The sequence below is a fragment of the Leopardus geoffroyi genome, chromosome A1 (genome assembly GCF_018350155.1).
Source record: "Leopardus geoffroyi isolate Oge1 chromosome A1, O.geoffroyi_Oge1_pat1.0, whole genome shotgun sequence".
Classification (NCBI taxonomy): domain Eukaryota; kingdom Metazoa; phylum Chordata; class Mammalia; order Carnivora; family Felidae; genus Leopardus; species Leopardus geoffroyi.
Genome location: NC_059326.1, coordinates 14,330,518 through 14,344,597, shown reverse-complemented (window position 1 = coordinate 14,344,597; position 14,080 = coordinate 14,330,518). Strand labels below are relative to the sequence as shown.

The 14,080-nt window shown below is 42.8% G+C and overlaps 2 protein-coding genes across 12 annotated transcripts in view; one reads left to right on the top strand and one right to left on the bottom strand.

Annotated features, from left to right (window-relative positions):
* Nucleotides 1-14,080, bottom strand: part of NBEA (neurobeachin) — a 689,522-nt gene that overhangs the window by 199,242 nt on the left and 476,200 nt on the right. For all 11 annotated transcript variants that reach the window (XM_045473789.1, XM_045473805.1, XM_045473824.1 and 8 more), the window contains one exon: nt 9,873-10,009. In XM_045473789.1, coding sequence (XP_045329745.1) covers nt 9,873-10,009 — 137 coding nt within the window. The remainder of the gene's footprint in view (nt 1-9,872; nt 10,010-14,080) is intronic.
* MAB21L1 (mab-21 like 1) lies at nt 4,857-8,567 on the top strand. Its single transcript, XM_045473892.1, has one exon. The coding sequence runs from the start codon at nt 6,205-6,207 to the stop codon at nt 7,282-7,284; it is 1,080 nt and encodes a 359-aa protein (XP_045329848.1). The 5' UTR covers nt 4,857-6,204; the 3' UTR covers nt 7,285-8,567.

The following is a 14,080-nucleotide window of genomic DNA, read 5'->3' as shown; positions in this document are numbered from 1 at the left end:
TCGTAATCTCTACATGTAAAAAAAAAACGATAAAGAAAATTCCTATTCATAAACTCATTTCCTTCATTTTCATAAAGCACTTATTTATTATATAAAAATATATATATGACAAGAAATAATAGTTTTTTTATTCAATGTAATTATTCTCTTAAATTATTACTCCTGTTGCTAATCATTAAAAAAATAATAAATCCTGGTTTAGAGGAATTGCTTCGTTCATGAAAAAGTAAGCTCCAAAATGGTAAATTAGATCTAGAAAAGGTTATTTTAGACATGCAATCACTGAATGTTGATTATCTATATACCATACTCTAGCCTCAAGGTCATGTTGAATATTTCCAGTGGCTTAATCACATACAGTATGGGACAGTAATGAGAGCTATGCAGTCCTGGATGACCCACTACAGATGTACAGATTAAGACACTAATCACATTTGATTCCATTGTTTTCTCTAAGTGCAATAAAACGCAAATGTGCTAAGAGTACCAAGGTTGTGGTCATATACACAAATGTCAGTAAATCCACGTGAATTATGGGTTAAGGAATACCTAGTTTTCATATATTCATAAAGAAAAGAATCATGTGAGTCTATTTATCTTGCCAGAATATTCCTATAATATCCAAAGGAAAAATAGAGGCTGAAATCTAACAAAATGAATTCGAATTTTCTAGATTATAAAGATTAACAGTGACTTTCTGAAGGGTCTATGAGGAACTGGAACATTGTAATCAACACTTCCTACATAACACTCAATAAATAAATGATTGACCCCAATATCCTTAAATTTCTGGAAAGAGTAAAGAGATCACATTCTATTTTGAGCAATAAGAATATCTTCTGGTTGATAACCCTCCACCCCCCCAATTTTTCAGTTCATAGATGCAACTTAAAACATCCTACACCAATATGTACACATTCAAATGAAGTGAGGAAATAGACAACTGTCTGAATAACCCAGTCCTTCCATTTTCTTTTTTCTGCCCAGAGAAAGGCTTTGGTTGGAATTACCCAGAATGACTGCAAATCCGCAAATCTAGTAGGTACACTTCTAACTTCCATCTTTAATCTCAAAGTTACTTTCTTTTCAACATTTATCAGCACCGATGACAAGTTTACTAAGCAACACTGTATGGAAGAAAAGTACGCCCCACAACAAATGTTGACTATCCGATGTGTACTAGGGGGATGAGGAAAAGTGAGGCCATAGCCTTGATCATTCAAGTGAAGAATTAAGGAAATAATTTTTTTAAAAAACTTCGATTATCAGGATGCTCTCTGGTTGAAGAAATAAAATAGGGTCTAGATTGTGCCAACAGTGACCTCAATTCTCGGCTTCACCGTTTCATAAACCTGATATTAAAATATGAAATAATTGTTTTAAGAAATCATGGAAACTTTTGAAGCTCTCAAGCTATTTTGTTTCAAGTGTTCTTATACGAGGAGTCACAACAAGAAGAAAGGTATAGATGCCATCAAATTAGATTACCAGAAAAACTGCCTCTATTTTACTTTATTTAATGTGACACATAGAGAAAACCCTGCACAAATATCTGTCTTTAATTTCTCTAGTGTAAAAAAAGAAATATATTGTGTCTGGCAGAATGAAACAGATGAAATAGCCTGGGTGCATTTAAAAAACGAAGTGGGGGGAGGTAGAAATCAGATGCGTACAATGAGCCTTCAAAGCCACTCCAGCAGTAGGGATAAATAATTTAATAAACTCAACTTCATATTCTTTTTATCTCCCCAGTGTAATAAGCACATATTAAAAAAATAAAACTTTAAGTTCATGAATACTTGCGAATAGAATAGCAGCCAGCAGATATAAAAAACACAAAACAATATCTATGTGAGCATTTAACATGTATATGTATATTCTCTAACAGACACATTTTTCCAGATGAAAGGTCACAATTGCTTAAATTCATGAACATGTAATTCAAATTTAAATTAGTTTTTTTAAACACAGAAGCCTTGCATTCCTGCATTTCTGCATTTCTCAAGGTAATAGTTTTTCTTTAAACCTAATAAGGTGACTATTTACACATTACATTGTGTATCCCATACAAATTAAGTAGGATTACAGAAGGGGGAATAAGTTACTTAGGAAACAGGACCTCAGGAAAAATTATTTTGCCATCGTTATTTTGAATGTTTTGAAACGTTAAGGACCATAATATTTAATTGTTTTGTATTCATTAATACCACTAAAATTTATGATAATGGTGTGTTGGTGACTTTTTTGGATTCTTTTCCTAAATGATACACTTTAAGTCAAGGCTGCCTAGTAACCTAAGTAAATGAAATGAAAAAGTCAAGCCAGTTAGACCTTAAAATCCCAAATATCATTCAAATGTAAGCATCTCAAACTATCATTAAATCATGAGATTCTTGGCTTTTTTTCCTTTTTCCTTCAGTTAGGTCAGTTTTCTTCAATTATCATTCTATTATTAGCTCACGTCAAAGATGACTGCATAGCAAAGCACTGAAAACAATTCAGCATTTATATCCTAAAGCATTGGACACGCACAAGCTTTTACTCTAGTACTAACTACTAAGATTATATTTATAAAAAAAAAATAATACAAGACTGAAATCATTAGAGTTGTTTTATAACTTCTCATATAAGTAAATAAATTGATTTCAAGCCTTCCCCAGGTAGTAAACAATCATTTGAAACAACTAGTTCAATAGGTCAAGTGATATTTCACAAAAAAATCTTATAAAATAACTAAGTTGCTCCCACAAAACTACCTCCAAAAACGCGGCTGAATTACATAAATGTATACTATATATTGTAAATTCTTCTCCATAGGTCATTTCCTTAAAACAAAACAAAAAAAAAAAATTAAGGGATAGAAAACACACTCCTCGGATAGTTTAATTTTCCCTTCAACAATGAGAGGTGTCTAAGATCACTGAAAGGATTCAGCTACAGAAGGCAATTCATTTCACGTGTTCAGTGTGATAGAAAATCACTGTGTCGCAGCAACAAGCAGTACTTGCGATCGAGTATTATTCTAGGGCGCCCAGTTCACCTACAGTGATAACAGCGGGTGGGTGAATCCTGTGTTATGTAAATCACTGTCAGCTCCCAGCGTGAAGGGTGCTGGGGGAAGCAGCTCGGAAAACACAGTCCCGGCGTCCTTGGAACTGAATGACTTCACTTGCCTGGAACATTCTAGGACTAACGACTTTCTTAGTCCTTTTCTCACCATCCATTTTTCTTCTTCAAAGTGCAAATCGTTAGTGAAAAGGCCCCGGTTACACCAATTAGTTTGCACAAAGTGCTTCGGTGTTTAGCTTCGCTTTAACCCAATTAAGCCGCACAGCGAGCCCCGAAGATGCGCCACCTGCGCGCTTGGCTCCAGCGAGGCCGGCCGGGCGCCCCTCGCGTCCTTCGCGTTAGACCCACCCGGACCGCCGCGCCACGGTCCCCCCACACGGCCCCGGGGCCTCCGCGTCCCAGGCCGCACGTCCTCGGCGGCCGGGGTACTTGCAGGTGGCCCAGCAAATCGAGGGACGAGGTCCTGGCCGAGCAACTCTGGTCCGCACCCAAGGGACAGAGCGCTGGGCGCAGGGGCCCGCGGCCGCCGACGAGAAAGCGCGGGGCTAGGCTGCGGGCGCACGTGGACCCGGGCGGCGGCGGGGCTGAGGGATGCGCGGGCAGAGGCCGTGGCCTGGAGCGGACGGGGAGAAGCCAAGGACACCGAGTAAGGCTTAGAATAACGCGCACGCAGGAAAAAAACCCCAGGGAACAGAGAGAGGAAAGGAGGCTGGCTTGGAAGTGCGGAGCAGCGGGAGAGAGGGGACAGACGCTGGGTGAGGGCCAGAGGCGGCTTTTCCCCTGAGACCAAGGCGCATCTTCGCCTTCTTGGCCTCGGGTTCTGCGGTTCGGATTTGCCTCTTCTTCTTCCTCTTCCAACTGCCAAAAGGTAGCAGTGCGTTCACCCGCAGAGCCTGCAAAGTGGGGAGGGGCTGTTCGCGTGTTCCCAGTCCCTGCTCCCCAGGGAATGGAAGGTTCCTGGGGAATAGAGTAGATGGATGCCATGAGCCCCAAATCTAATGTATTGTTTTAAGCTAAATCTGGAACCTATCACTCTTGGATAAGGAGAAAGGAAATAATAGGTGCCTTTGTGATGCTTGTACCTGTGCAAAAAAAAAAAAAAAAAAAAAAAAAAAAAAAAAATCGAAAGCTCAGGTAAAAAGTGGGAGCCCTGAACAAGATCTTGTTCAAAGTGGCTCCGAAAGAAAGTGCCTACAAACCTAAACCTGTTACCAGGAGTTACAAGATTTGGCTGGAAATATTGTTAATTTTAAAGACACGACATCTAAATTAAAGGTAGGCATTAAAAATCTGCCTGGGTTTTAAAACCACTACATGGTCCCTAAGTAGTATTTATTTCCTTTCCTGTACATGAAGGACACAATTGGTATCACCAGAAAACAAAACCAAAAACATGTTCTACATAAATCCATTCCCCCCTCCTGTATCAAGGTTCCAAAATTTGGAAATGTTGATTTTTCTTTCCAAGTTTTCCAAAATGGCATTTAAATTTTAAGACCCTGGGTGACTGCAAATTAGTTTTCTTTTACAATCGTAACTGATTTTTCCCTCAATCAAATCACACGAAATCATATAAAATTAGAAGTCTGTCAGGTCACCACTAAGGACACTTAGGAGAGGAGGTATATCCTGAATTATACATCAATAGGCAAGCCAGAAATCCCGAGCCTGAAAATTTTTGGAACAGTTATCTGCCAGTAGGTCTCATCTCTATGATCTCGCCTTCATTTCACATAATAAAACCCAGCCCACTAGGAACTCACGTTACAACAGTCTCTCGATCACAGAGAGAAGTTATTTTTTAAAGCTTTCTACCAGTGCGTACAAAACTCAGTGTCCTGATTATGTTGGCAAGTCAACCGAAGTACAAAGAGGGCTGCAGTTGGGGACAGAGGGGGAGTGATCCTAAACATTTTTTAAACATCCTAACTTAAACAGCAGTAGACAACGTCTAACAAAACAGTAATTTTCAGATTCCTTTCAACCACTGCAAATGAGGAAAAACCAGAGTTAAAACGCTGCATAACATTAAAACAACAACAACAACAACAGCAACAACAACAACAACAACATTCTGACATTATAGGAACATCCAAAAAATTACACAGGCATCAGTCCATCTAAAGCCAACTCGCACAGACGTGCAACAGCAAGCTCTCAACCTGCATTTTAAAAGACCTCCAAGATTAAGAGACGTTAATTATCTTATTCTAAATGCAAGTTAGTGACTTTGGTTTTAGAAGACCCCATCTAGTTCACTAATTGATGGATGACCATTAATACACCTGTATTTGCATTTCCGCGGTAAAAAGACAAGCAGGGCTTTTTTTTTTTTTTCAACACAGAAGAGAAGCACTTTGCCAAGTCTTTTCAAAACGTCAATATGCTTCAATTAATACCAAAGCCGAGAGATTCCTCTTGATTTCCAAAACTGTCTAGGTGGCCTGGGTGGTTTTCTGCCGGCAGCAGCCTCCTACCTTTAGTTTGTGTGCCTATATCCACGAGGGGGGATTAATTAGCCGGGTTGGAGCTGAAGGAGGCTGTCGTGACGAGCCCAGTGGCGATTGGCCGCCAGCCTGCCTGGCCCTGCCTTTATAATTTCCACACGAGTGCATCTGGGCTCTTAGACAAACCAACAGCAGCTTCTTCTGACACAGACACACGCACACTCACCCCCGACACACACTCAGCACACTTTTCCTCCGTCTGATTAACAGTCCGGCAGACACGATGATTGCGGGAAGGCGTAAATAAATACGGAGAGGGCCGGTTATTTTGGCTACGGGAGGAGCTTTGCTGGGTCTCGGCGCAACTTTTGTTTTCACTACTGAGAAGGTGATCTCTCCTTGCGTTTCTCTCGCACAAGGATCCTTTAAAGGAGGAAGAAAGACCGAGAGGGGGGCGGGGGGGAGAGCAGGCTTTCACTTTCAGGCCGTCCGGGCTCAAAGATAAAAGGAAGGGGGGAGAGCAGCGGGCTGGGGAGTCCAGCGCGGCAGCACGTCGGAGAGCGTTTGGGTGCGTTTCTGAGCGCGGCGGCCCGTTTCTCCACCGAAGTTGGCTCCAGCTCTAGCAGCCGCATTGGATCCCACAGCTTACTGCGAGACTCCGGTGTACAATCCGGATCTCTGCCCCAACATGATCGCGGCCCAGGCCAAGCTGGTGTACCATCTGAATAAATACTACAACGAGAAGTGCCAGGCCAGGAAAGCTGCCATCGCGAAGACGATCCGCGAAGTCTGCAAAGTCGTTTCCGACGTCCTGAAAGAAGTGGAGGTCCAGGAGCCCCGCTTCATCAGCTCTCTCAACGAGATGGACAATCGCTACGAGGGCCTCGAGGTCATCTCCCCCACCGAGTTTGAAGTGGTGCTTTACCTGAACCAGATGGGGGTGTTCAACTTTGTGGACGACGGCTCGCTGCCCGGCTGCGCGGTGCTGAAGTTGAGCGACGGGCGCAAGAGGAGCATGTCCCTCTGGGTGGAATTCATCACCGCCTCCGGCTACCTCTCGGCGCGCAAGATCCGGTCCAGGTTCCAGACGCTGGTGGCCCAGGCGGTGGACAAATGCAGCTACAGGGACGTGGTAAAGATGGTGGCGGACACCAGCGAAGTGAAACTGCGAATCCGAGATAGGTACGTGGTGCAGATCACCCCGGCCTTTAAGTGCACCGGCATCTGGCCCAGGAGTGCTGCCCACTGGCCGCTTCCCCACATCCCCTGGCCGGGACCCAACCGGGTGGCGGAGGTCAAAGCGGAAGGGTTCAATCTCCTGTCCAAGGAGTGCCACTCCCTGGCCGGCAAACAGAGCTCGGCCGAGAGCGACGCCTGGGTGCTGCAGTTCGCGGAAGCGGAGAACAGACTGCAGATGGGGGGCTGCAGGAAGAAATGCCTCTCCATCCTCAAAACCTTGCGGGATCGGCACCTCGAACTGCCCGGCCAGCCCCTCAACAATTACCACATGAAGACTCTGGTTTCCTACGAGTGTGAAAAGCATCCCCGGGAGTCGGACTGGGACGAGTCCTGCCTGGGTGATCGGCTTAACGGGATTTTGCTGCAACTTATCTCCTGCCTGCAGTGCCGGCGGTGTCCTCACTACTTCCTCCCGAACTTAGATCTGTTCCAAGGCAAACCTCATTCGGCTCTGGAGAACGCTGCCAAACAAACGTGGCGACTGGCGAGAGAGATCCTGACCAACCCGAAAAGTTTGGAGAAACTTTAGAGGACCGTTTCGTCAAGAGCCGAAATGTGATTGCTCTTTTCAAAGACCTAGTTCGGTGTAAACTTCCTGGTCGATTCCTATCTAATATTCCACTTGTCAGTGCAAACAATCTCTTCCTTAAAAAGGAATAACAGTACAATGTTTAGGCATCATCTCACCCACCCCTCCAAGGGGAGAAGAAGAAGTAGGGAAAGCGGACAGAGAAAAACCCAAACCCACAAGTATTAGAAGACTTCTTTTACAAAGGATTTCTTATCGCCCTCGAAAAGTACACAGTAACACCCGGAAAGCAACCCGGCTGTAATGCAAGACCGCAGAGAACACTCTGCCCAGCTATCAAAGGATTATAGCAATCCTGGTGATTTAGGTGCATCTGTCTGTGAGTAAACACCATTTGGATATGCCATCTGAAGGAAAGTGTAATGTATATTTTGGTTTGTAACAAATATTGTGATCTCACATTGTCTTTGAACGTGTGGATGTTGGTGTTTTGTGATTTGGTGAACAGAAGTTAAATTGCCGTTTTGGATACTTCCAGACATTTTCCACTAACAAAGATACCATTTAAAGGTAGATTTCCTCCCGGTACTTTTATCTGTCTTTGAAAGTGTCTGAACTTTAAAAAAGTTTACATTTTGTTTCAAATATAATGCTTGTTCTATTTCTAACATTCCATAAATATACTTGAAATGTTATTTAAATATATTCAAAGAAATTTGAATTCAGCTTATATAATAACGCTTGAATATCTGAATTATATATTTGAAAATGCACTTGAAATACACTGGACAACTACTTTTGTGACTTAGATTTTAATTTCTGTTGCTGGTTTTTATTTAATTAGAAGCTAATAAATGAAGTAAATAAAAGTTGTTGTGTCTCACTTTAAATTGTTTTTCTATCAAAAGATGTAATGCTTCATTTTGGAAACTGAACCCACCTGAGTATCTTAAACATTTTGAGGAGTGTGCTAATGGAATTATTAAAAATAAAACCTTAAAATACCGGAGAAAACTCTTTGTACGGCTACAGAAGCTAATGATCTACTTATAAGACTATTTCTTTCTATGACAGACACATTTAAATCTACCCTTGAAAGTCTGCTCTTCTGGACTAGGTTCTGTAGCATTTCTGATAATATAAGGAAAAAATATGTCATGACAGCAAAGGCTGTGGAGTTAAAAATCTGACTCAGAGAAAGTGAACTCAAAGTCACAATGAAAGTTTCAAAATTTGTATATGAAAACTAACTATGCTAATAAAATAAAGATTATTTCTGACCACTTTATGTCAAATCTTATTTTATGCAGTTAGTGTTCCATTAGCTGAATAAGTTAATCAGAAACCCAAAATTTATTTTTCCTTTGTAGGGCAAGCTAATGATAAAAGCATAAAGACAAACTTTAAATTATTTAAAAATCAAATACACTCCATTTCAGCTCATTTTAAACATTCCATCCTTTGGGAGCCTGAAGTGTAAGAAGTCCTTTGACTGTCCTTCCAAGTATTTTAATAGTCAACAAGTGCTGAGAGCCAACCACCTACAGGCCCTAAGGTAGGCAGTTAATTCAGGTGAGGGTAGATTTTGGAGTTTCAGTTCCTCTTCTACAAATCGTGTTTTATAATACTTTATTTCTATACAAAAATTAAATACAAATAATAAAGTTCTGAATCTGTGGGAGCATTTGTCTTTGACTATTTTAGAATAATTGCTTCTGATAAAGCTTGCAAAGGAAGATCTTTTGTATACTGATGCTTGGATATCTAGCAGGACACTTGAATTCTTAACCTCAGAAAAGTTTACAAACTGCAGGGTAACATAAAAGTTAAAACAACAATCACATTGATTTGAAAAGAAAGTGCAGAGGTGTAGAGCTGTCCCAACATCAGGTTTTAAAATCTACACAATAAGATATACTAAATAAATATTTATGCATTTCAAATTGTCCAAATATGTATCTTCTGGCATTACACCCACAGAAGAATGCAAACTTTAAACATCTGATTGCTAGTATATATGACCTATACACTTGAAATCGATGCTTCTTAGAGAATTAGTTTCTCCTGCTCTTAAATTCACATGTAAAGCACATTCTTATTTCAGGAGATGAAAAATGGATGTAATAATGGAGATGAATTTATATTTAAATGCCACCTCGCCCCCCCCCCCCAGTTTCCTTATAACCTTTTAATGAAAAATAATTCACATTTCAATGTACACGTCTGGAAATTAAAAGTGATCTTAAGGTATTTCAGAAAAACCTTCCCAGTCTTCCCAAAGAGCTTGGGATGCTGTACCCCAGAGACTTTGAACAATTGGCTTAACTATCAAATCTACCCAAGTGCAGACAAAGGCTCTCATGTAGAAAGTATTAAAATGAGCATGCTCTGGTAACACGGGATTTAAAATCATTAATATATTCTCCAGTCCCATAAAATAGAGCATGTGTTATTTCATTCATTTTATTTCCTATGACAAAGATGGAAACATGCTCCCCTCCCCCACTGTCATTTAAAACCAAGCAAAATTGAAAACCACTTCCTGCCACAAAGCCACCAGGACTGTTTACAGAATCACTCTAACTCACTTTCGTGTCGATCTTCTTGAAGGCAGGATCATCCTCATCTACCTCGAAGTAGATTTCTGTCGTGGTGATGGAGAGAGTCCCCTTGGCCACCACCACAGGAGCGATGAGCTGGGCTGGGGTACTGAGAACCACTGGGCCTGAAAGACAAGGGCACCGGCGTCAGGCTGAATCCCTGTGGCCCTCTCCCGCTCCCTCCCGAAGTGTGCCGCAGGTTTTTATTTTTAAAGATGTACTAAGAAAATGGTGCCTGTGGTCATGCGGCCAGCTCCTCTCGTGTGAGATAAGGTCTACTTAGCTTTTGCACATTATCTTATAACGAGAGTAGAGATACAGAATCCTATAAAGCCCCAAGAGGTCAGAATAACGAATAAGTGACCCTTAGCAAGAGAGTTGGTAACCTCCGCCTAGAAATGCCACAAATGCCCCGATTCTCCGTGGGGCACCACCGGCTTTGGGAGACCCGAGGCAGTCAGCACTGCCCCCAAAGGCCAGCCATCCGGGAAAGCCCGGTCCACTGGGCAGCGGAGTTCCCCAAGGATGGGCGGGAGGGTGTGAAGGGGTACAGGATCTGGATGTATGAATTCCACTGTACTAACTAACGGGTTTGCAACTTGCATGAAGATTCACATCGGCGTCCTAAGGCGCGCCACATACGCACGTACACACACACACACACACACACACACACACACACACACACACGGATATTAAGTACATTTCTTATGTAGAAAAGAACAAAAATCGTAGCAGTGATTTTCACAGAGAATCAGTCAAAAGTGATGAAATTGTAAGACGCTCGAACAAGGCGATTCTCAGAAAAGCGTGCCAAAAGTGCTATTTCTCAACTTTTGAAACTAGAGAAACTAATCTTCAGGAAAAGATGTTTCAGAAAGTGTGCCTACTTCAAATTCCCTCAATCTGAGTTAATGTTGAAAATTACGTTTTAGAATACTAATTCAAAGGGGATCACTTAACTGCCCCTTTAAGATTCCCCGAAAGGGGAGGCACTCTTTGCTACCCTGTACTGAAAACACAGACATGGAACACAGAAATTATTCTTTTTTTTTATTGTTCTTCTCTCTCTCTCTCTCTCTCTCTCTTTTTTTTTTTTTTTTGTAGCAAGGGCGCCTTAAATTCCCCTCCATTCCTCCCCACCATCTCCCCCCACGCCCTGAAATGCACATAGTCAAACGAGTCACAGTCACAGTAGGATAAAGGCAATAAAAAGGCAGGTCCCCTGCGGCCGCTCGGGCTCGGGCCCCTCGGCGGCGGCTCCTCGCGGTGAGACCGGCTCGCGCCGCCACCGCCGAGGCCACCGCTGGCAGGCCCGACCCGGCGGGGCCCGGGGACTGCGGGGAAGTTCACGTTCCCAGGGAGGCGTGCGCCCCGAGGCCGCTACCGTCCTGCACAAAGCCGGGCCGTTTCTGCCGCGGGAGGCACGGAGAGGGCTCTCGGCCGGCTTCGGTCGCGCCTAACCGGGTAGACAGGAAGCCAACTGTGTCAGTGTCAGCCTTCACCCCCGGGCTGACCGCCTGGGTCACACTAACGCGAAGCCTTTTCGGTTAGTTTATTGCCCTCGGTACCCCCCGAGCCCGCACCGGGGGGCCCGGCCCCGGGGCGCGCGCACTCCCGGCCTGGGTCCCGGGCCGCCAGTTCCCGCCGCGTAGCCAAGCGGAGTCGGGGTCCATCTCGGCTGCACAAGGTTTTTCTTTCCAAAGGGCGAGGCGGTCGATCTGAAGCGCCACTTTAAAGGCTCATCAATCTTAATCTAGGTTGCTCAAGTAATTATGCCCGAATCTCTTGTACGATTACAAGTGGATTTGGGTTTCTATTCCCCAGGCCCTCCTTTGTGTTTATTGGAGGGTCTGTGCGCGCGCTCCGCGGCGCCTCCTGCCTCCCGCGTCCTCCTCGGAATCCCCCAACGCTCGGGCCGGTTCGAACCGCTCCCTTAACCCTTGAGCCACCAGGACGCTCCAGTGGATGCCACTTTTCCTATTTCCTTTCTGGAGAGATCTTGACTGGAGGCTTACTCTCGACTGGGGCGAGGTGAGAAAGAAGGTGATGTGACTGACATTGAAAACAGTGCCTTCTTATACATCGTTGGGCCTTGCTAAAACCTTACAAAAGTCGTCATGCTATATACACAGCGAAGGCTAGTGACTTCTGGTTTAATAGAGGTTTCTGGCATTTGGAGACGAAGAATGGTCAAAAACATTTAAAATGGCGAACTATTCCTTTTCCTTAAAGAGTAATTTAACATATTCAAGCAATTAAATTGGGAGAAATTGAAAAAAAATCACGAAACACATTATCAAAACCATATACAGTGATTTACTGAAAAATATTACGGATTCTAAGTACACGTCTCCGTGAACTTTTCACAGGGAACACATTCTCTCTACTGGATTCTCTGCGTTTCTGAAAGGACACTGTGCTTGCCTCTGCTTTTACTCCAATCTGATTCTATTGAACTGAGATTTTCTGGGGGCTTATAAAAGGACTTCGAACTGGTTCTTCTTTCAGAAAGAGGCGTCATGAAACATTCAGCCTTAATAGTGTGTCATTTTTACCCCTGTCCTTTGGAAATCTCCAATTACAACTTCCAATTCCATAGCATGTTTAAGGAGCACCGAGTCTTTTTGTTGTAGCCTTCAGGGAGCAAACCAGCCGCAGAGAGAATACAGAGTTAATCCACTACAGCAATAGAGAGAGGGGATTATGTTTTAATCCCTTTTGGGGGAGCCTCTGGATTTTAGGGATCTGATATTAAAATGTTTACATAAGACACCATCACAAACCAGATCTTCCATGTGGGAGATTTTCCACGTGAAAACCTGGGATCCCTTTTCAAATAAAAACAGTTTAAAGAGGGCAGCGTCTGTGAATCCCAGAAAGATGGCGATCTTGCAGACTCTGTCCTGGAAGATAACTGGGTACAAATTCAACCTCCCAACTTTGCTTGGTGTGGTGAGTTCCGGACTGAATGTAGGTGTATCCATTCCAACCACTATTATGGCAATAAAGGATATGTTACAATAATGTTCTTAGCACCTACTGAAGTCTAGTGATGGCCATTAAACAGATGGGGGGGGGTCAGAACCTCCTCCCCCATACTGATGCGTAGAACACAGCAGTTTAAAATGCCACCATCTAAAGTGGTGACGAAAGCAACAATAAGCGTTATTTGCTTTTAGAGTTGGCAGGTAATGTTTAAGAAATATTGATCCATCACTATTTCTGAAAGGATAGGGATACTACTTGACATTCATTTCAATGCTAATTTAAAATCTGAACTAGAACAAAGATCACCCAAGCATAATGAAAAGAATCTTTAAATGAATGAACTTCTCTTGAGAGTTACACCATCTTTAATCAGTTGAGATGGTAAACCTAGAGTAGAAAATACACATGTTTTATATTTGGAAAGGGAACTATTCATCAAATATATTTAAAAAGTAGAATGTTAAAAAATACTTGTGGGTTTGGATGATTCCACTGAAAACAAAATTCCAAGTCTGGAAATCTTAATAATACATCAACTTTCTAATAAAGCTTTACAGTGTACAAGGTTCTTTTACATCATTTTTACTTAACTACTAGTTCAATATTGACAGTTTTGGGGGCTATGGATGTGTCAATACCCTCTTGTCAAAGAACGCCAGGAACACATGTGTAGCTGAAGAAGTCGGGTTTACCGCTCAGTGCAATGAGGGAGAAACGGGCAACTTCATAAGGGACTTTGTAGGATATGGGCTTTGGTTAAGTGATTCTGAGAAGAGTTCAAGGAGCTTGGCTTTGCTCTGAGTTGGGCTCTGTCGGGAAGCAGGGATAATTCTGTGATTATGGGTCTTAATAAATCTTATCTAGAGGGATGGAGGGCAAGATCTAGGCTAAAGCTATAATTAGCAAAGAAGCAGCAGTCCCCCATATAAACCAGGAGATGGGCGGGGGAATGTTTGATATTTAGGTGGTATGCAGAGTGACCTTGCTTTTGTCAATGCTTGCACAAAATTATAAAGTTATTTTTTGCCTCACATCATCATCATGAGTTCTTGTCTGATGCTGGTGTTCTGTGAGATTGTTTATGACCAATAAGAAAACACCAGGGCCTAGCTATGAGCTCCATACTAGCTCCTGACAATACTGGGCTTCCTTATAAGGGTCAGGCAAGTTTCCAGAGGTCAAGGGCTGCTTTTCTTTTTCTCACA